The 23462-nt window shown below is 35.3% G+C and overlaps 1 protein-coding gene across 3 annotated transcripts in view; it reads right to left on the reverse strand.

The window, feature by feature from the left end:
* The window catches only part of DMD (dystrophin), a 2119021-nt gene that overhangs the window by 1281257 nt on the left and 814302 nt on the right, over nucleotides 1-23462 (reverse strand). For all 3 annotated transcript variants that reach the window (XM_045089435.1, XM_045089434.1, XM_045089436.1), the window contains exons 31-32: nucleotides 5007-5117; nucleotides 4439-4612 (exon numbers count right to left, since the gene is read on the reverse strand). In XM_045089435.1, the coding sequence (XP_044945370.1) occupies nucleotides 4439-4612; nucleotides 5007-5117 (285 nt within the window). The remainder of the gene's footprint in view (nucleotides 1-4438; nucleotides 4613-5006; nucleotides 5118-23462) is intronic.

Raw genomic sequence — 23462 nt, forward strand, 5'->3', positions numbered from 1 at the left:
AAAAGCCCAGGGCCAGACGGCTTTCCCGGGGGAATTCTACCAAACATTTAAAGAAGAACTAATTCCTATTCTCCTGAAACTGTTCCAAAAAATAGAAATGGAAGGAAAACTTCCAAACTCATTTTATGAGGCCAGCATCACCTTGATCCCAAAACCAGACAAGGATCCCACCAAAAAAGAGAGCTATAGACCGATATCCTTGATGAACACAGATGCGAAAATACTCAACAAAATACTAGCCAATAGGATTCAACAGTACATTAAAAAGATTATTCACCACGACCAAGTGGGATTTATTCCAGGGCTGCAAGGTTGGTTCAACATCCGCAAAATCAGTCAATGTGATACAACACATCAATAAAAGTAAGAACAAGAACCATATGATACTCTCAATAGATGCTGAAAAAAGCATTTGACAAAGTACAACATCCCTTCCTGATCAAAACTCTTCAAAGTGTAGGGATAGAGGGCACATACCTCAATATCATCAAAGCCATCTATGAAAAACCCACCGCAAATATCATTCTCAATGGAGAGAAAAACTGAAAGCTTTTCCGCTAAGGTCAGGAACACGGCAGGGATGTCCATTATCACCACTGCTATTCAACATCGTACTAGAGGTCCTAGCCTCAGCAATCAGACAACAAAAAGAAATTAAAGGCATCCAAATCGGCAAAGAAGAAGTCAAATTATCACTCTTCGCAGATGATATGATACTATATGTGGAAAACCCAAAAGACTGCACTCCAAAACTGCTAGAACTTATACAGGAATTCAGTAAAGTGTCAGGATATAAAATCAATGCACAGAAATCAGTTGCATTTCTCTACACCAACAGCAAGACAGAAGAAAGAGATATTAAGGAGTCAATCCCATTTACAATTGCATCCAAAACCATAAGATACCTAGGAATAAACCTAACCAAAGAGACACAGAATCTATACTCAGAAAACTATAAAAGTACTCATGAAAGAAATTGAGGATGACACAAAGAAATGGAAAAATGTTCCATGCTCCTGGATTGGAAGAATAAATATTGTGAAAATGTCTATGCTACCTAAAGCAATCTACACATTTAATGCAATTCCTATCAAAGTACCATCCATCTTTTTCAAAGAAATGGAACAAATAATTCTAAAATTTATATGGAACCAGAAAAGACCTCGAATAGCCAAAGGGATATTGAAAAAGAAAGCCAACGTTGGTGGCATCACAATTCCGGACTTCAGGCTCTATTACAAAGCTGTCATCATCAAGACAGCATGGTACTGGCACAAAAACAGACACATAGATCAATGGAACAGAATAGAGAGCCCAGAAAAGAAATAGACCCTCAAATCTATGGTCAACTAATCTTCGACAAAGCAGGAAAGAATGTCCAATGGAAAAAAGACAGCCTTTTCAATAAATGGTGCTGGGAAAATTGGACAGCCACATGCAGAAAAATGAAATTGGACCATTTCCTTACACACACACACAAAAATAGACTCAAAATGGACGAAGGACCTCAATGTACGAAAGGAATCCATCAAAATCCTTGAGGAGAACACGGGCAGCAACCTCTTCGACCTCTGCCGCAGCAACATCTTCCTAGGAACAACGCAAAAGGCAAGGGAAGCAAGGGCAAAAATGAAACTATTGGGATTTCATCAAGATCAAAAGCTTTTGCACAGCAAAGGAAACAGTTAACAAAAATCAAAAGACAACTGACAGAATGGGAGAAGATATTTGCAAACGACATATCAGATAAAGGACTAGTGTCCAGAATCTATAAAGAACTTAGCAAACTCAACACCCAAAGAACAAATAATCCAATCAAGAAATGGGGGCAGAAGACATGAACAGACATTTCTGCAAAGAAGACATCCAGATGGCCAACAGACACATGAAAAAAGTGCTCCATATCACTCGGCATCAGGGAAATACAAATCAAAAAACCACAATGAGATATCACCTCACACCAGTCAGAATGGCTAAAATCAAACAAGTCAGGAAATGACAGATGCTGGCGAGGATGCGGGAGAGAAAGGGGAACCCTCCTACACTGTTGGTGGGAATGCAAGCTGGTGCAGCCACTGGGAAAACAGCATGGAGGTTCCTCAAAATGTTGAAAATAGAACTGCCCTATGACCCAGCAATTGCACTATTGGGTATTTACCCTAAAGATACAAATGTAGTGATCCAAAGGGACACATGCACCCGAATGTTTATAGCAGCAATGTCCACAATAGCCAAACTATGGAAAGAACCTAGATGTCCATCAACAGATGAATGGATCAAGAAGATGTGGTATATATACACAATGGAATACTATGCAGCCATCAAAAGAAAGAAAATCTTGCCATTTGCAACAACATGGATGGAACTAGAGCGTATCATGCTTAGCGAAATAAGTCAAAGCAGAGAAAGACAACTATCATATGATCTCCCTGATATGAGGAAGTGGTGATGCAACATGGAGGCTTAAGTGGGTAGAAGAATAAATGAAACAAGATGGGATTGGGAGGGAGACAAACCATAAGTGACTCTTAATCTCACAACAAACTGAGGGTTGCCGGGGGGAGGGGGTTTGGGAGAAGGGGGTGGGATTATGGACATTGGGGAGGGTATGTGATTTGGTGAGTGCTGTGAAGTGTGTAAACCTGGTGATTCACAGACCTGTACCCCTGGGGATAAAAATATATGTTTATAAAAAATAAAAAATTAAAAAAAAAAAAAAAGTTGTAAAGAAAAGATATTCTTACAGAAGGACTACTTGAATTGCTCCTGACATTTAAACCTGAACCAAACTGAGCATGAACTTGAAAAGGTTTCCCTGTAGAGTCAAGGCACAATCACAGCTGGTTACAGGGAGGGTTGTTTTCATCTCATCTTTACTAGCAGACCAGTTTTCTGATGTACCATTAGAGACCGGTTCATAGAAGGGAACAGCTGTCCCTTTGGGAAGGTATTTAATCAAGACCATAGTATACTTGGGTCATTTGCTTTCAATTATTTTTACAAAATTTAAGAGGAGATATCTTCCTATAAATCCCTCATGTTGCTCATCTAATATCAGCTAATAAGTGTACATTATTATGTTCAAATTTCCTTTTTCAGGGTAAGAATATTTATAGCAACAATGTCACTAAAATGCAGCCTGTGTTATGAAGAAATGTCATTGCATAAACATAGTTCATAATTTCACAAAGAAATATATCTATATATATCTACAAATTTTTTTGTTAAAAGATACATTATCACTCATAATAATATGACTGAAATGCATCTAAAGAGTTTCTTTTACATTTATGTTATGTAGTAAATCAAGAAACAATACCTAAAAGACAAAGTACTAACTAGATAACATTTTTTTACCTTTTAAGTTAATAATATTCAGTGCTTCTATTTTATGTGAATTTCTACTCTTAGCCCATATTAATCAAAGAGTTATAATAACAGTTGTATTACTCTAGTAGATGCCCTCATAATTCAGCCTTATGTTGCCAGAGGCATCATCTGACTTGGCACATTTCCAGTAATTGCAACAAAGGACACAGCTCAACATCCCACAATCCTGTTAAGATTTATGCTACAGGCTAATCATATGCCCCCCATGCATTTTTATTCTGTCTTTGAGGTCTGGTCGCATTTCAATATATACCTACCACTGACATTGAATGGAAAGATATTAGGGTTTAGAGCAAGAGCTCCTGGATTGGAATCCTGCTTTTGCCCTTTGCCAGCTGTTTTGTCTTTAAATTGTCTCATTTAATCTGTGACCTAGAGAATTAGACATGACTTGTATAGATCACTTGGCTTACTTGGTTTTCATTTCTGGAATGGTTTTTATTATGGTAGTTGTTACTGTTGCTGCTGTTTCCAGAACAATGTGTTTCTTTTTAGATTTTCCATTTAAAATACATATTCAAAGTACTATAAAAAATTAGGGGTGCCTGGGTGGCTCAGTGAGTTAAGCCTCTGTCTTTGGCTCAGGTCATGATCTCAGGGTCCTGGGATCGAGCCCCGCATCATCGGGCTCTCTGCTCAGCAGGGAGCCTGCTTCCCCCTCTCTCTCTGCCTGCCTCTCTGCCTACTTGTGATCTCTGTCTGTCAAATAAATAAATAAAATCTTTTAAAAAAAGTACTATAAAAATTAAACAAAGGGACTTCCTCTTAAATTCTGCATAGTCCTTTGAGAACTACAGATTCAAAAAAAGACACCTATAGAGGATGTATTCAAAGGCTACTGTTTCAGAAAAAAGTTCTTGTCTCTCAATACACCTGTGCTAAATTTTGTTCTTAACCTTAAAATTACATAGTAGCAATTATTACAGTTATCTGAAACAATCTTCTATTACAAAGGAGGATCATCATCACATACCTCTTTTCTTTTTTCACAGATGCTTAATAAGGAAAGTCAAGGAGTAGCTGTGTATTTGTCCCCAGAAATACATACCACACAGTGATTTAACTGTGACTGTACTACTTCCTGTTCCACACTCTTTGTTTCCAATGCAGGCAAGTGCATCTTCACTTCATCTAAAATCATCTTACTCTCCTGTAGACGCTGCTCAAAATTGGCTGGCTTCTGGAATAATCGAAACTTCATGGAAACATCTTGCAATTTTTTCTGTAAAGACAACAAAAGAAAGCACCCGTATAATTTAAAATTCCAAACAACAAGCAGTCATATTTTTGTTAACAAGTTTTTCTTTATTCCTGAAGATATACAAGATTAAAAAAAAAGTAAAGCAATTTTTTTTCTACTTTTATAGCACAAAGCATGCATACATTTGGGAGAATTCAGTAGCTGTTCTTAATGTGATACTAAATAAAAGGTAATTTAGTAACATATTTTATCCTTAAGATGTACAACCCCCCAAATCTATATTATTTATATATTGTATTATATTTTTCAAATAATGTCCTTAATCCCAATTTTTCTAATAACCAAATTGTCTAATACATATTATGTTTTAATACCCAACTAAAACAAGTTCCTTAGTTTACGCAAAGATATGTACCTGTGCCATATCAATTTGGGATAGTACCCTTTGGGCAGTCTCCTTTCCCTGGTTATGTTTCTTCATTTCTTCTAAACTGATCTCATGACTTGTCAAATCTGATTGGATTTTCTGTTGGGAGGAAAGCATTATTAGTCAACACGCTCTGCAGGTTATTGCAAAAAATAACTCACTTGCCAAGAAGATGAAATTCAGGAACTCTCTTAAAGCATTATTACAATGTAGCCTCCTTTAGAATGACAATAGTTCTTTTTTTTTTTTACTTACCAAAAGTTACCAAAAGTGAAATAGCTTATTTCTCTCCTATTTGGGTTATTATGAAAAATAAATTATGCTTTTGAGTCAGTGATAATGCATAGCTATTTCAGATATTTGGGGAAGGAAATATCTGTTTATATCTAATATGAAAGACAGATATTCTTTTATCTTTGAATTTACATTCAAATCTGACCAAAAACAATATATATACATACAGAGACACACACATACACATACAGACACAAACCTGAGCACTAGTGTGCACGCACGTGCACACACACACACACACACACACAGGACAAGATATAATGAGAAAATTCCATGTGGATAATATTCACTGTGATATTTACTCAGTCATTCTGCACTATATTTCAGTTAAATTTCAGGGAAATTATGGATATAGAAAAGTGAATTTAAATCCCTTAATTGGCCTTGCCTTTTGTCTCTTGGATACTTAAGATATTCCTAAAGAGACTGATTTTTAAATCTTAAATAACTATGAAAATTGTTGTATTTTCTTTATTGAGTAGACATTTTTGATCAAGTTCTATTCAGAAGTGTGTTTGTATTTGACTTGTACACTTCTGATCCTGCTTCAGGAGTCAGTCAAATCATGTAGTGTGCAGAGACCAAAACAATAAACCCATTCACTTCTTTCTGCCACTTACAGCAAAAATCAGCAAGTTGTCAAATTATTCTAATTTAAATATCAGCTGCTGTCAGATTATCACAAGTAAGTTAGCTTACACCAGAGTGCCCATAAAATTTTCAGGTAAAACAATTCATATAATGCATATTAGTATAAGCAAATTTATACCAACTGGAGTCAATTCCAGTACATATTACTAGAAAATAACATCAGTTTGATTAGCAGTTAGTTACCACAGAGAACTACAATCCTGCAATGAGTAGTGTAAATTATCTGAAGAAAATGCGTTGAGTGATGAAGAAGATAATTAGTATACAAGGCTATAAATGTACACATATGCCTTAATATCATTCCTTAACATATTGATCCTACAATTATAAAGACAAAGTAATGATGAATTACTTAAGTAATTACAATTCTGACATAAAATAATTAAGAGCAAGGAGTCATGCAAATACATACTATATATATATATTTTTTTGTACTGTATATCTATCTTCACTGGTTGAATTACTCCCTTGTATATAGGTATATGCTGTTCTCCAGAAACCATGGAGTTTGGGGGCTATGGATCCCTGTAAGTGCATAATAAGGTTATTCATAAAATTATAAATGATAAAGGATCTATAAAATTTAATGGAGGTAGGTAGGACAGAGTAACACTTAACAAGGAAGTCAACAGATGTCATCAGAGAGGTAATGTTAAAGCAGAAATCTGAATAAATAGTAAGCATCACTGGCAATAGCAGATGCTTTAGGGGGAGGGGTTATAATCTTGATATTTTAAGTGGAAAATGCTCACTCCCTCAAAAAGGTAGGTCAATACCAACAATGTCTGTTCCCCATAAACCTAGCCACTCCCAAGTCATAGACAATTAAAACATGGACAATGCTTATGTCCGATTAGGTCCATCAGATTCTCAGAAATGACAGGACAAAGTCTGGCCAGCCTCTGTGCATGATGAGAATCATCACATATTCTAGCAGACTGTACTTATGAAGTCCCCAGTTTACAGTGTCCATTGGGGAACAGCAAAGGTCAATGACTAGAAAGAGAAGACAGAAGTAAATGCCAAAGAGAGAGATTAAAAACAAAAATACTGATGGCTTTCAATCACAGGCTAAAGGAAATGGGGCATTTTCCAACGATGTCTATAAAAACAGTTCCCATACTACGTGCTCTTTTTTTTTTTTGGCTTTGTAAAATACTATGTGCTCTTATTACCACTCCCCCATTAAAAGGTGGAATTTCTTCACCTCTTCAAACTTAGGTTGCCCTTTTGATTGTCTTTACCAACATAAGAGGGCAAAAATAGTGTTTTGTCAATTATGAGAAAAGCCCATAAGAGGACAAGCAGTTTCAACTTCCACCTTTTTGGAACACTGACTCCTAAGATTTTCCTTCTTGAAACCCAACTGACATGGTTTGAGAAGCCCAAGCCACATAAAGAAGTGGTGGGTAAGTGATTTAGTGAACGATCCCAAGTGAGCTTTCAGCTACAATGAGTATCAATTCCTAGACATGATTGAGCCACCTTGGATGTCCAGTCCAGTTAAGCTTACATGCCACAGCAGAGCCAGCCAACAACTGCCTACAACCCCATGAGATACCAAGAGATAATAATAAATAGCTGGTGAAAGTGACCAAAACACAGGTTCTAGTCAATTTCTGAGACAAATTTTATTCGTGTCCTTAGCTTCCATGAGACATCCCTACATATGAATGACAAACTTCTTTCTTTCTTTTTTTTTTCACTTTAGTTAATCCAGTTGTGTTACTTCTGCTTCAGTGTTCTAAGTAGTATATTAAGCAAAGAGAAGTTTTAAAAATACTACTGATTGAGGGAAAACAGGTATTCAGATGAGGTATTAAATGGTATGAAGAATTTGGGAGAACTGAAATCATAAACAGAGAATGAATGCACAATGGCAGGAATATAAATGGAAAAGATGGTAGGAATGAGTTATTTAATAACTTCATGTCCTAAATGAAATAAAACTCTAATTTTTCAATACAAAAAGAAACTTTAAAATGTTAAGTTTATGAGAATCACAGATAGTAGTTTATCTATTTATCTATAATAGTTATTCTAGTAAACCCATAATCTAGTAATTAAGGAAACCCATGAGAGAATGTGATTATAAATTCAGTAATACTTTAAATGAATTTGATTTTTTAATCGCTATATATACACATATATAGCTACATACATGAATACTTTTTTTTTAAAGCTCTGTGTACCTGTACAATTAGCATTTATTTTAGTGCACTCAAACATTCGAGGACCCTGATGAGGGCCAGGAGAGAGCCAGGGAAAACAAGAATTTAAGGGATATGGAGAAGAAGGAAAGCCCAAAGAAAGAAGAGGAAGAGTTCGAGAGAAGGAGAAGCAGAACACACAGGGAAGAGAAAGGGTGCCACTTCAATCAAGTGATATAAGAGTTTTAAAAATGAGGGAGAGATCAATAAAGTCAATTTTGAGACACGTCAAATGAGGCAAGTTCTAATAAGCGTACATTAGCTGGTCAATGAGCACTATAGCTAAAATACAGTCAGTGGTAAGAGCAGAACTTAGCTTTTCCAAGGATAAAGCTTAAAAACCAGGAAATCTTAATCTGAAGTTTAAATTATTTTATAAAGATTTTATTTATTTATTTATTTGACAGAGAAAGGGAGAGTACAAGTAGGCAGAGAGGCAGGCGGGGAGGGGGAGAAGCAGGCTCCCCACTCAGCAGAGAGCCCGATGCAGGGCTCGATCCCAGGACCCCAAGATCATGACCCGAGCCAAAGGCAGAGGCTTAACACACTGAGCCACCCAGGTGCCCCCAGTTTAAATTATTTTTGAAGAATTATTATTTCTTCATATAATGTAATGTGGTCAATGAGACTCGAACACGTATTAAGGCTATGTAAAAGGAGTCAGAGGATGAGAGATTTTTTTAAATAAGAAGATATTTTATTAGAAAAACCCTGTGGGAAGCAAGAAAGAATGAAGAGCAAAGATCAATAAGCAGCAGAAAAAAAAAATACTGACAGTAAGAGGGGTGCTGATTTTTCAGAAGCCAAAGGTAAGGCAAAATAATAATTTTTGATATAGAAAGGCAGAAAGAGCTCCATACTTGATGCTTTGTGTAAATCAGAACAGAAGACTGTTAAGAGAAATCTGAACTCAAACTTCAGGGCCCTGGGGGCACCTGGGTGGCTCAGTTGGTTAAGCATCTAACTCTTGGTTTCGGCTCAGGACATGGTCTCAGGGTTGTGAGATGGACCCTCGCTGAGCCCAGCCTCAAGTTACTCATTCACTGAGGAGCCTGCTTGAGATTCTTCCCCCACCCCAACCCTCCCCCTGTTCACATGCACATGTGTGTACACTTTCTTTCTCTAAAATAAATAAATAAATAAATCTTTAAATTTCAGGGCTCTGATTTACCACCTGAGCACCAACCTTTCTGAAAGCTCAGTTTTCTCCTCTCTAAACTGGGGAAGATGATGACAATCCAGTAATGAAGCATTATCAGTAGTCCTCGGAAAATTCTCATGTTTGCAGTAGACAACTACACTGGCTTTGGTAAAAAGATCAGATGTTATAGTGTATGTAAAAATACCTGTTCAAGTTTGCACAAATATTTACTTCCAAATTGTGTCATTATGTATTATTTATTTATAAGAAAGACATTCTTTCTTATAAAGAAGAGAGAGAAAAGGGTTGAGGAGGAGTCTAAATGAAAGTGATGGAAGTTTCATAATCATTGTAGAAACTGGGGGTAGAAATTGATGAGAAAAAATGGGCGAGCCTGGTGGTAGGTGTTAAAGAGGGCACTTATTGCATAGAGTACTGGGTGAGGTGCATAAAGAATGAATTTTGGAACACTGAAAAAAATAAAATTAAATTAAATTTTAAAAAAAGAGATTGGTGAAAAAAAAATAAAAGATACTCAGAACAGAGTGCCTGAATTATGCATCTGCAACCATATATATCTACATGTTTTTGAACATCTTCATTTGTCTAGTACTCAAGGTAGAGGAAAAATAAATTATACACATATTCATTTAACTTTTTATACTAAAAGGATAAGAGAAGAACACTGAAGGAAATGATCCTCATCATCATCACCATCAAAGCAGGTATCTGTGTCATCTTATCCAACAATTCACATACATTCATTTAATCACCTAATCAAACTAAGATACAAGTTTATCATCCTCATTCACAAATGAGGGTATAAATGTTGACTTGTCCAAAGTAACATACGTAAGAAGTAGCTAACTCCATGTCTTCCAAACAACTATACTTCCTCTTAAATTATGATTCCAAAATAAACATGTCCTCCACATGGAGATTGGTCAAACAAGATAGAAAATTCATCTCTTTTGTGCATTAATAGTATTTAGTTTATGAATCCAACTCAAAAAAACACTTCTGCATCTACTAGTCAATACCGTATAGTGAGAACAAAACTATTGCCCTATTCTTAAGGATCTTTTATTCTAGGAAGATAGAACATAGACATATAAATTAAACTAGAATTAAAAAGAAGAAATATATGTAATATAATAAAAAACATGCTATATGATAAGAGAGAAGGGGCACAGTCATTTCTGCTATAGAATCTGGTAAACTTTAAATAAATTGTCATAATTTAAATTACATATGACTGAGAAGGGGTTTCAGAGCAGTAGAGAATAAGAAAATGGGTTCTCATTCCAGGCTATGAGAACCATGTTAGCAAAGATTGGGTTTGGCATATGCAGAGTGTATCCTCTGTTTCAGGGAAGGAAAAACCCAATGTTGTTAGAGTAAGAATTACTTTGGCAGGGGGAACTGGTGTGAAGTTACTGAAACTTAAGTTGCAGGGTCCCTCCTCTACAAAAGACTTGTACAACTCAACATTCAATTTTCTATTTCTCATTGGTATAATTTTTTTTTTTTTTTGTAATTTAAAGACTGCCCCCACAAAGCTGCCTCTCGTAGCCTGGCATTGCAAAATAAAGCCAAGATAACTTAAGTGATTACTGAAACACAGGTCTTCTGATGATGATTTACACAAAGCATCAAGTAATCCCACACATGATTCATAAACAACAAGAATGACAATGACTTACAAAAACACAACCCAAAACTGAACCTGTATTCGTCACCAGGATATGTGAAGGACAATGTAATACATGAAAGGAAAGTTTGGCAGTTTACAATTCAATGCAAAGTATTACATGGACTTCATATTTATATCAAGTTTTTAGACAGTGTTGAGAGGCTGAGTGTCTATACTCTTAGAATGATTATCACAATCAAAATCATTAAAAGGGAAAAATTGGTTTTGAATATCACAGAAAACTGGAATTTTATTATAATTTACAGGCAGCATTTTCAGAAAAATTCTCACATCTATAGTACTGTTCTAATATAATTAGAGACCTAAATTTCTTTATAAATTAAGATTATATGTGAAAAAAGCCCTGTGAGTAAATACATTTTGGAAATTAATGATAAACAGGTATCTGTTATGAACATCTCAGAATATTTCCTTTACTAACATACACTGTGACATCAAGAGGAATAATTCTTTGCTCAAATTACCCTTTTGCTTTCTCTCTCTCTTGCACTCACTCTTAAAAAAAAAAATGGGAAAAAAAAAAGGTGGGTGTACCTGACTGGCTCAGTCTGTTAACTGTCTGACTCTCATTTTCGGCTCAGGCCATTGTCTCAGGGTCCAGAGATCGAGCCCTGTGTTAGGCTCTGCACTGAATGTGGAGCCGGCTTAAGAATCTCTCTCTCTCTCTCCCTCTGTCTCTCCCCCTAGCTCATCTCTCTCTCTCTCTGTGTGTGTGTGATACTCTCTCATTGTCTCTCTCTAAAGAAAATAAAAATAAAGATTATGCTTTTGCTTTTTTTTGTCAGAACACATCACATAAGTAGATTTGGGAAAATCTATCTAACACAATTTATATATTCAGTAACAAGAATTCAATTCCTAAAAGTATAAGATAAAAATGGAAATATATTTCCAATCAACTGTAATTTGGGAAGATTTCATAACATGCATCGTACTTTTATTTAGTGAGCATCTTCACAAATTAATTCTACAATTCTTACTTTCAATTGATAATTCATTTTTAGTTTGTACTTAGGATATCAATCACGACCTACTTTATTTAACCTCATCAGATTATTATTCTGGTACCACATAGTTAAAAATTGTTTATCACTTTAGGGCAAGACTGCAGTGAAAGAGGTAAGTCATGTGCTTAAATAACAGAGTATTATTGAAACTTTCAGGCAGACTGGACAATCTCCCATTTTAAAACTCCTCTAATAAAATACACACACACACACACACACACACACACACACACAATCATCTTTCTTGACATTATGGTCAGACAATGAAAAAATAACTGTAGAAGAAAACACTGAAAATAAAAGATTTAATTTAAAGAAAAAGGATTTCCATATGTGGCTACCATATCTGTAAGATCTAAAGATGTAAAAGCTCAATCAGTGAAGCGTCTGCCTTCAGCTCAGGTCATGATCCCTGGGTCCTGAGATTGAGCCCCACAGCTACCTCCCTGCTCAGTGGGGAGACTGTTTCTACCCCCTTCCTCTGCCCTTCCTCCCTGCTTGTGCCCTCTATCTCTCTCTGTCCAAATAAATAAAATCTTTTTAAAAAAAAAGATATAAAAGCTGTAAAATTTGAGTTCTATTTTCATCCAAGATAATACATCTACCAGGATATGAAGGAAACAAATGAACTGATCTTGTGGAGTTATAAGCCTGGATTTATAGAAAAACAGTGATTTCCAACAAAAACAAAATGAAAGGAAAGGAAGGAGCAGATCAGGGCCACTGATTTAGAACACCCAAGCACACTGTATTAGGAGTTCTCAGGATCACTAGATTATTTTTTCTTCCTAAAACTATATGAAGAAAATTATGACATCATGTCATTCCCAAGAAAAGACACATAACAATACTGCATTTATGTTTATAACTAGCACTATACACAGAAAGTAGGAAACAACAATGGAACTAGAAATATCCATTTTTCCATGAAAGATGGTAGAGGACAAATTACACAGCTAAAAATTAGTCAAACTTTAAGGACATTTCCAATGTAGCACTTAACCATTAACTGAGAAGAGAGCAGGCCTTTTCACCATGATTTACCTCATCAGACCATTCTCATGTATTTAATTAATGACAAAATGGCAAGCAAATTGAAGCTGTAGCTGTTGAAAGTGTTTAATGGAATGAAGGACATTTTCTATCAAATGATTGTTGGAGCTTTTGTGATGTCAAATAAAGAAAATGATTCCAGAGAAAATAACTAAAACATTTCAGAAAGAAAAAAATATTAGAAGATGTCATGTTGAGACAATTAATGAAGAAATATAACATTATTAGATTACTCATTTTAAAACAAATCACAATTCTGAAATTGTACATTCGAGAAAAGGAAATGGCCACATATAATATGAATTCACAAAATTAAAGGAAGGAAGTATACTAAAGGATCCTGGATTATTTCTACTTTTAAAACAACTGGGGATATGAAAAAACGTGCACTAATTATGACAGTGGGCAAAGAATTTTGAGGAGTTTTAGAATATACATTTGAATATTTCAATAAGTACAAAAGAAAGAAGAAATTCGCACTGTTTTTTTTTATTATTATTATTACTGTTGTGAAAAGATCCTATAAGTTAGACAAGATAGAAAGCAAGTTACCTATAAATTAAGCTTTATCAGGTGGATGCAACAGGCCAAATAGCTTGTTGTATTATAACAAATTAATTAGAGGCTATTTTCAGGTCTGTGAAGCACTTTGGAAACCCGTACATATTTAATAAGTTAAATATATACATAAATGTAATCATGTGTGTATACACACATATACATATACGTGTATGTGCAAGTTTATGCCATAATGGCAAACATTTTAGTATCACCAAAATAAACTTAGCTTCTAACTTAGTTCATTTACAAGTACTTTGGTGGAGCTTTGTGTTAACAAATTTAAGAAGTTAGCTGATGACCATTTTCTTCTGTCCCCCTCCTACTACTCTAATAGTAAATCTGGGGATAGAACCTTTTAAAACCAAAAATGTGAATACTGAGGAATTATTATTCCTTGTAATTCATCTGAAAAATGATGCTACTCATCATTATAGTGGGATAATGATGGTAATGATAACAACAGTCTATTATAAATCTACATTTTCAAGCAATTATCATTACTTTTTAAACTAGGTAAGTACAGAGACAGAACTTTGGGAGAAAATTTGAATACTGCATAGAAATTTGAGGAAGTGTAGTGGCTACAGGTTAATTTTTTGCTTGATAAAGAGCTAATTCTCAAAGTGGGGAAAACAGATCTGAGGTAAAGTTCCAGCTTCAGTGAAAAATACTTTAGAAATAGAATTCATTAAATATATCTCACTATGAACAAATAAAACATTATAATATTACTATGTAAGGTCTTATAGTGGACCCCAGGATGGTCAATAATAAATAGCCACCATTTAAGTTAATTCCACATTATTTAACAAAATACCTCACATTTCACCCTTGACTATGTATTTAAACAATGGACTAAAAAAGTTGATGGTAATCTGAATTTATTTTTTCAAAGATTTTTATTTATTTATTTTTATTGTTATTGTTATTTTATTTTATTTATTTATTTGAGAGACAGAACAAGTGAGAGAGAGTATGAGCAAGGGGAGGGGCAGACAAAGAGGCATAGGGACAAACAGACTGCCCACTGAGCAGGGAACCTGAGGGAGGCTCAATCCCAAGACTTCAGGATCATGACCTGAGCCGAAGCTGACACTTAACCGACTGAGCCACCCAGGTACTGCCCCTGAAATTGCTCTTTAATATACTATCTGAGATATTCTTTATTACATAGTCTCTTTTAAAATAGCTTTATCAAGGTATAGTTTATCTAACATATAATTCAATAAATGCACAATTCAAGAAATTTTAGTAAATTTAAAGTTGCACAACCACTAGTCATGATTTGATTTATAGAACATTTCTATAGCTCCCTCAAATGATCCTGTGTGTCCATTTTCAGTAACTCCCTACACCCATCCCCAGCTTTAATCAATAATCTACCCTCTTTAAATATTTTCTTAAGCTTAAGTATTTGACTTACCTACCTCATTAAATTATGGTAATGATCAAAGAAAACAAGGCAGATGCTTTGAAAGTAGTCATCATTGACATGGTACAGACCTTGAAAAGACTGAAATACCTGGAAAGGCTGGAATATTTACTTTCTACTAATCACTTCTTTTTCACATGAAAAATTTTATTGTGTACTCCTCAAAGTATTTCTAAAGTATTCTGAAGTTCCAAAACTTAGCAGTATCATAAAGTACTATGACAAGATATTGTCACAATTCTATTTTTTTGTCATGATGCCATTAAGTCTCATTTTAAAAATGGTTCTTGATGATTATGGTATATTTGACTGGTTCTTTCCTGCTATCTTAAGGCAAGATGGCAAAATCCATCTGGGGCTCATCCACTTTAAAAAAAAAAATAGCTCCTAACTCATTTGTCTGGCACATATTTAGTGACTAAATGTGGTAAATCTTTGTGGAATTGAATAAATTCACCAAATACTTATTGAAGATCTGCGAGGCAGTCCTGATCTTTTACAAACTGACCTTTGGTGGGAAGGTAATTGAGGTCAACAGGGAAAACAACAACAACAAAACTAATTCAAAAATAAACAAGGGAGTTTCAGATATTCATAAATGCTTCAAGGAAACTACAACAGTGTATGTGATACCAAGGGTTACCTGGGTGTGCATTTTAGATTTATAACCTCATGGTCAGCTATTCTGAAAATAAATATCTATTTATATAAGAAAAAAAAACAGAAAATAATAGTTCCAATCTAAGTTGCCTCAAAATATTCAGTGCTTTGGGGCGCCTGGGTGGCTCAGTGGGTTAAAGCCTCTGCCTTCGGCTCAGGTCATGATCTCAGGGTCCTGGGATCAAGCCCCGCATCAGGCTCCCTGCTCAGTGGGGAACCTGCTTCCTCCTCTCTCTCTGCCTGCCTCTCTGCTTACCTGTGATTTCTGTCAAATAAATAGATAAAATCTTAAAAAAAAAAGATTTAAAATATTCAGTGCTTCAAGAGTCTTCATTGCAACTGTAGCATGACACAGCTAGCTTCACCTTTCGTATTTGGAATGTGTAGTTTTTCACAACTGGATGCTGTAACTGAACTGCAGAATTAAGATGTACAGTTTTGAATTTATAATATGAGAAAGACTTCCATTTCTTTTTCATTATACATCCTGTGAGGACATGATACTGTGCCATTTTTCGAAATATAGTCAATGAGGTGTAGTACATTTCTAATCTTTTGTATCTTCTGTAGCACTTGCTTGCAATTATTTCTCACACTACTAAACATACTGAAATGAGAACAGTCATTATAAATTCAGGAGTAATCAGTTCTATATGGTAACACGCACAGGTTGCATTGCAATGTTAGAATGATTTAAAATCAATCGTGTTGGATTGACCATCATATTTATATTGCTAAGTAAAAAGAAAAGAAATTATTTATGCCACACCTATGTGGGGTTTAACATTAGAACCCAAATGTCTGTAATAGATCTTCATATTCTCTTTCTATGGTTAAATTATTCCATTATCACATAAATCCTGAATGAATTCTGCTATGAGGGCTTATACTGTTTAATACATAAATCAGTGAAGTAGGCTGTAAAGTTTCACTGTTCTGAGTCGTTTAGCACTCAAATGTGCCTATTTACACTATAAAAGTCTTTTTTATTCTGTAATGAAATCATAAGCTTAATCTGATAGACCAAAATCTGAATTTAGATTTTTATTTTTTAAGCCACTCATTTTGGTAGTTTGGAATGCTTACATTTAAAAATGGTCAAATATATTTAAGTTATAAGATTTAGCTTCAGTAAGACAGGAAGGCCTCAGTTACAAATTGTTTTGATGTGTGGCTAATACAGTCAGCTTAAATTAACAGCTTTCTTTAGTAAAAAAAAAAAAGTCCCTCTTTTCTATTTGTTGACACTAAGTTTTAGCGACACTGCCAATGGGTTGGAAAAGAGATGGATAGAAGAAATTCAGTCTATACTGGAGCTGGGGTACCTGAAAGTCCCAGATTAATGAGAAAAATATAGGAGCACTTTTTCTATTATTATGAGGACTTCTCCTTTGATGATAATTTGTTTCCTAATTTGCTTCAAATTTTTTCCCCTCTACTCATGCACATAAATCTACTATGTGGGAAATGATGTTGCAAAAGATGGGATCAGGAATCTTCAGGACAAAAGAAACAGAATGTTGAGCTATTGCAATCACCACTAGACAGCCCACTGCTTCTTGTGGTAATTTTAGTGACACCGTAATATTCTCTATAACAAACTGTGCATCATAAACATTTTGTGATATAGAACATTTCAATAGGTAGCCACATTGGATTTTTCTTACATACTGGAGATTTCAAAATTATGAAATTATTGGTATAATTGGAAAGAAAAGCTGCAGACTGAAATATCTTTGCAATTTTAAGAATTGCAGACCTTAAGGTGGTTATTTGTATATGATTATCTTGGCTCCCAGAATGACTGAGAGGCACATCCAAGGTGAATGGCAAATTAAGATATGTGGAATTAGGGGATAAAGAAGAAGAAAATAAGAAAACCAAGCCAAATTCATCTTTAAACAGCCATGCTGAAAATTCTATTTGCCCGAATTAATTCATTTCTGCACGAATTCTCAATGATGTTTTCTACCTCCATTCATTTCCCATAAGAGTAAGGGGACAATCAAAATAGAAGAGAAAATCATCCCAACTCCCTCCCAATGAAATCTTGACAATGTCATGGGTGTGAATATCAAAGAGTGAGCAGTGAGAAATGTGATGTGAGAAAAAGACTGTCATGGTCAGCTATGACCAAGAATGAACTCTCCAAAGTCATTCTCAAACTTTGCCACATGTGAGAACACCAGGGAGAATTTCCAATAATTCTGACAACTGAGCGCTCCCCTCCCCCCAGAGATTCTGACATGATTGGTGTGGGGCACACCCTGGGAACTTTGGTTTTTCTTCCAGATCATAGGAGCTAAAACTAAATCTGTGTTTCAGTATGTTCTGCAGGACACTTAAGAAGTAGATAACTATATTCATGCTATGTGTTGTTCTGCAGTTATATAATTTGATTTTATACTATAAAACTGTTCTTAAAGAAACACTCATTGGTTTTCATATTTTAATCATACTATTTTTAAAAGAGTTCTTACGTTTCTGATTTCTGCACCTAGAAGGTAATTTTCTCTATCTAGAAGAGTTCCTCCCATCTGCTTTATTCTAGGTGAATCAGTAAGATGTTATCTTAATTTTGTATTTTAATAAAAATCTCGCTTTATATGGCCTGGCATTGGGCAGTTGATGTTGTGGTCGTACGATCTTAGATTTCCTTACGAGCTCATACTACTAAATAAAATAGCAAATATGTTTAATCTGATTTAGAATCAGAAGGCCCAGTTCTGTAATCATAACAGAGAACGAATCGGTGAACATGCTGAGGCAGTGGGGAGCTCATTTCTGCCCTATTTACAAAAGGCAAATGGAAAGCAAGGAACAATCTTCATCTATGTCTACTTTTATAAATAATAAGAGCATACCTGTTGGAAAGCTACACACATTGTGTATATGTTTGTAATACTGAGAATTTGTTATTCCTGAGAATCTCAGTCTTAAAGGCAGAAAAAAAAAGCTCTAGTAACAGATTTAAATTTAGAAGCAAAACTCTGAGTGCACCACACGGTGGAGTCAGATATCCACAAATCTATGGGGCCAGTGTGTGACAGGAAATCTGAGCACATTATTTAAGATGACCAAATATGGTAATGGCATTTGCTTTGTTTGTCTGGCTTCTCAGTGATATACTAAGACAAACACTCTATTTCTGAAAAGGTAAAGCTAAGTCCATCTAATCTTTTAATTAACAGTGAACCTTGATGGAAATTTAAAGAAGCAAGTTGTTTTGTTTTAGTACAAACCATGAAAGTGATCCCCTATGATATACACTTTAAAAATGTCATTTTGGTGGCACGCTTAAGGGCTTCTTTGTCTGACAAATTTGGTTTATGTTCTTACTTCACCAACAACCTCTTTAGTCTCTACTTGTTTCTTTTGAGAGAGATTCAAATTGAGCTTCAGGAAATGTAATCCTTGAAGCAAATCTGAGTACCTGATAACTCTGTTCCAGAAAACAATTCACTTACTGTCATCTTAAAAAATAAAATCTTGGGGAAGAATGTTTCAATAGCTTTTGGGTGACCTGCATTTTCCAGTATTATATATTACCAGCTGGGGAATTCAAAGTTAAGAATTATCTTGAAAATGCAGGTGCAACAAGAAATGCACGTAAAATGGATTTGAGCTTGTTAGTGCTCTAAAGTTCTTTTTTCAAGTAGATTTTAAATGTCTTAATTGACTTGTGTACTGTTATTTACAAGCATTTTGAACTGTTGTAATTAAAAACATTTTTACTGGAGCTTTTTGACAAAACCAAACAAAACACTTTATATTATGGTATTAAAAACTAGTATGTTGTATTCTTGTTTATGGAATCCTGTATTCCTATCTTAACAAAAGAGAACACTCACGGTCCACAACCTTTTCAATTAAACAAGTTACTTTTTTCCCTAAAAGTTCCCGTTTGTTTCTAAGACAATAGTAACTATTGCCTATCTCATATTTTCATATTGCTACTCATGCATTTATTCTGTGAGCCTTAAAAATCTATATATTTTATAGTACAAATGTCCAATTTTGATATTTAATATTTATACTGTTCCAAGTTTCCCTTAATTATATTCAGAAACTTATGAGCAGTCTTTAATCAAACATTCTGCCAAGTTTATGTCACTGAATTAAAAAAAGAAACAATTCTACTCTGCCTTTAGTTTATAATCATGAAGCTCTTCTCAACTCAATTATAATTTCCCCTTCCTGTCATGCATTTTTATAAAGCCTGCCTATAAAGTTTTCTGCGTGACTCAAATTGGGACAGTCTTAGAAAGAGTTAAGGGTTGAGCACTGGACTAATGTAAGCTTGAAGAAGTGCGTATACCAGGGAGCTTAAAATCCTCGACAGTATTTGCGATCATCTCCCATTTATGATTTACACTTGTCCCACTGAAAAACTATCATGACAATGCTATCACCAGGATTCCCATGAACTACACTTTCTTTATCCCCTATTGCAATGGTCAGTGAGGAAACCCTGTGCCCTGGACTTTGTAAGCCTATCAAAACCACCTGTACCTAGCTCCGTGTTCTCAGGGACTTTCCTGGTCAAACTTTGACAATATGGTAAACTACCTCATGCTACTGTGTCCAATGGTGCTCTGGGCACCAATTTAACTATGATTCAGTGCACTATAATTGCACTGCAACCACTTAATCCAAAAATTCATTTTAAAATAAAAACATTCAGGCATCTCCATCAATTAGTGATAAGAGGGTCCTTGGGATGGGTATATAACCTTCTAATGCCCCTCACATCCTAATATACTGCTCTGAGTTATTCATGGTTACCAGGTACCTAATTTGGAGCTATTATTTGAAAAGTAGTTTTATTACCTTACTTTCAGAAAATCCCAAAGATACTGAAACAAATAATAGCAATGATACTTTACATATATTTAAAGTTTTTTTAAATAGAACTATAGCATTATAAAAAATACTTCCCAAAGAATTCGAGAGATAAGTGACACCATAAGACGAAACAACATTAGAATAATTGGGATTCCAGAAGAAGAAGAAAGTGAGAGGGGAGCAGAAGGTATACTGGAGAGAATTATTGGGGAGAATTTCCCCAATATGGCAAAGGGAACGAGCATCAAAATTCAGGAGGTTCAGAGAATGCCCCTCAAAATCAATAAGAATAGGCCCACACCCCGTCACCTAATAGTAAAATTTACAAGTCTCAATGACAAAGAGAAAATCCTGAAAGCAGCCCGGGAAAAGAAGTCTGTAACATACAATGGTAAAAATATTAGATTGGCAGCTGACTTATCCACAGAGACCTGGCAGGCCAGAAAGAGCTGGCATGATATTTTCAGAGCACTAAACGAGAAAAACATGCAGCCAAGAATACTATATCCAGCTAGGCTATCATTGAAAATAGAAGGAGAGATTAAAAGCTTCCAGGACAAACAACAACTGAAAGAATTTGCAAATACCAAACCAGCTCTACAGGAAATCTTGAAAGGGGTCCTCTAAGCAAAGAGAGAGCCTACAAGTGGTAGATCAGAAAGGAACAGAGACCATATACAGTAACAGTCACCTTACAGGCAATACAATGGCACTAAATTCATATCTCTCAATAGTTACCCTGAATGTGAATGGGCTAAATGCCCCTGTCAAAAGACACAGGGTATCAGAATGGATAAAAAAACAAAACCCATCTATATGTTGCCTCCAAGAAACACATTTTAAGCCCGAAGACACCTCCAGATTTAAAGTGAGGGGGTGGGTGGAAAAGAATTTTACCATGCTAATGGACATCAGAAGAAAGCAGGAGTGGCAATCCTTATATCAGATCAATTAGATTTTAAGCCAAAGACTATAATAAGAGATGAGGAAGGACACTATATCATACTCAAAGGGTCTGTCCAACAAGAAGATTTAAACAATTTTAAATATCTATGCCCCCAATGTGGGAGCAGCCAACTATATAAACCAATTAATAACAAAATCAAAGAAACACATCAACAATAATACAATGATAGTAGGGGACTTTAACACTCCCCTCACTGAAATGGACAGGTCATCCAAGCAAAAGATCAGCAAGGATATAAAGGCCTTAAATGACACACTGGACCAGATGGACATCACAGATATATTCAGAATATTTCATCCCAAAGCAACAGAATACACATTCTTCTCTAGTGCACATGGAACATTCTCCAGAATAGATCACATCCTCGGTCCTAAATCAGGACTCAAACCGGTATCAAAAGATTGGGATCATTCCCTGCATATTTTCAGACCCACAATGCTCTAAAGCTAGAACTCAACCACAAAAGGAAGTTTGGAAAGAACCCAAATACATGGAGACTAAACAGTATCCTTCTAAAGAATGAATGGGTCAACCGGGAAATTAAAGAAGAATTGAAAAAAATCATGGAAACAAATGATAATGAAAACACAACGGTTCAAAATCTGTGGGACACAACAAAGGCAGTCCTGAGAGGAAAATATATAGCGGTACAAGCCTTTCTCAAGAAACAAGAAAGGTCTCAGGTACACAACCTAACCCTACACCTAAAGGAGCTGGAGAAAGAACAAGAAAGAAACCCTAAGCCCAGCAGGAGAAGAGAAATCGTAAAGATCAGAGCAGAAATCAATGAAATAGAAACCAAAAAAACAATAGAACAAATCAACGAAACTAGGAGCTGGTTCTTTGAAAGAATTAATAAAATTGATAAACCCCTGGCCCGACTTATCAAAAAGAAAAGAGAAAGGACCCAAATAAATAAAATCATGAATGAAAGAGGAGAGATCACAACTAACACCAAAGAAATACAAACTATTATAAGAACATACTATGAGCAACTCTACGGCAATAAATTGACAATCTGGAAGAAATGGATGCATTCCTAGAAACATATAAACTACCACAACTGAACCAGGAAGAAATAGAAAGCCTGAACAGACCCATAACCAGTAAGGAGATTGAAACAGTCATTAAAAATCTCCAAACAAACAAAAGCCCAGGGCCAGACGGCTTCCCGGGGGAATTCTACCAAACATTTAAAGAAGAACTAATTCCTATTCTCCTGAAACTGTTCCAAAAAATAGAAATGGAAGGAAAACTTCCAAACTCATTTTATGAGGCCAGCATCACCTTGATCCCAAAACCAGACAAGGATCCCACCAAAAAAGAGAGCTATAGACCGATATCCTTGATGAACACAGATGCGAAAATACTCAACAAAATACTAGCCAATAGGATTCAACAGTACATTAAAAAGATTATTCACCACGACCAAGTGGGATTTATTCCAGGGCTGCAAGGTTGGTTCAACATCCGCAAATCAGTCAATGTGATACAACACATCAATAAAAGTAAGAACAAGAACCATATGATACTCTCAATAGATGCTGAAAAAGCATTTGACAAAGTACAACATCCCTTCCTGATCAAAACTCTTCAAAGTGTAGGGATAGAGGGCACATACCTCAATATCATCAAAGCCATCTATGAAAAACCCACCGCAAATATCATTCTCAATGGAGAAAAACTGAAAGCTTTTCCGCTAAGGTCAGGAACACGGCAGGGATGTCCATTATCACCACTGCTATTCAACATCGTACTAGAGGTCCTAGCCTCAGCAATCAGACAACAAATGGAAATTAAAGGCATCCAAATCGGCAAAGAAGAAGTCAAATTATCACTCTTCGCAGATGATATGATACTATATGTGGAAAACCCAAAAGACTGCACTCCAAAACTGCTAGAACTTATA

The sequence above is a fragment of the Mustela putorius genome, unplaced genomic scaffold (assembly GCF_011764305.1).
Source record: "Mustela putorius furo isolate JIRA1106 unplaced genomic scaffold, ASM1176430v1.1 tig00003836_pilon_pilon_pilon, whole genome shotgun sequence".
NCBI classification, from domain to species: Eukaryota; Metazoa; Chordata; class Mammalia; order Carnivora; family Mustelidae; genus Mustela; species Mustela putorius.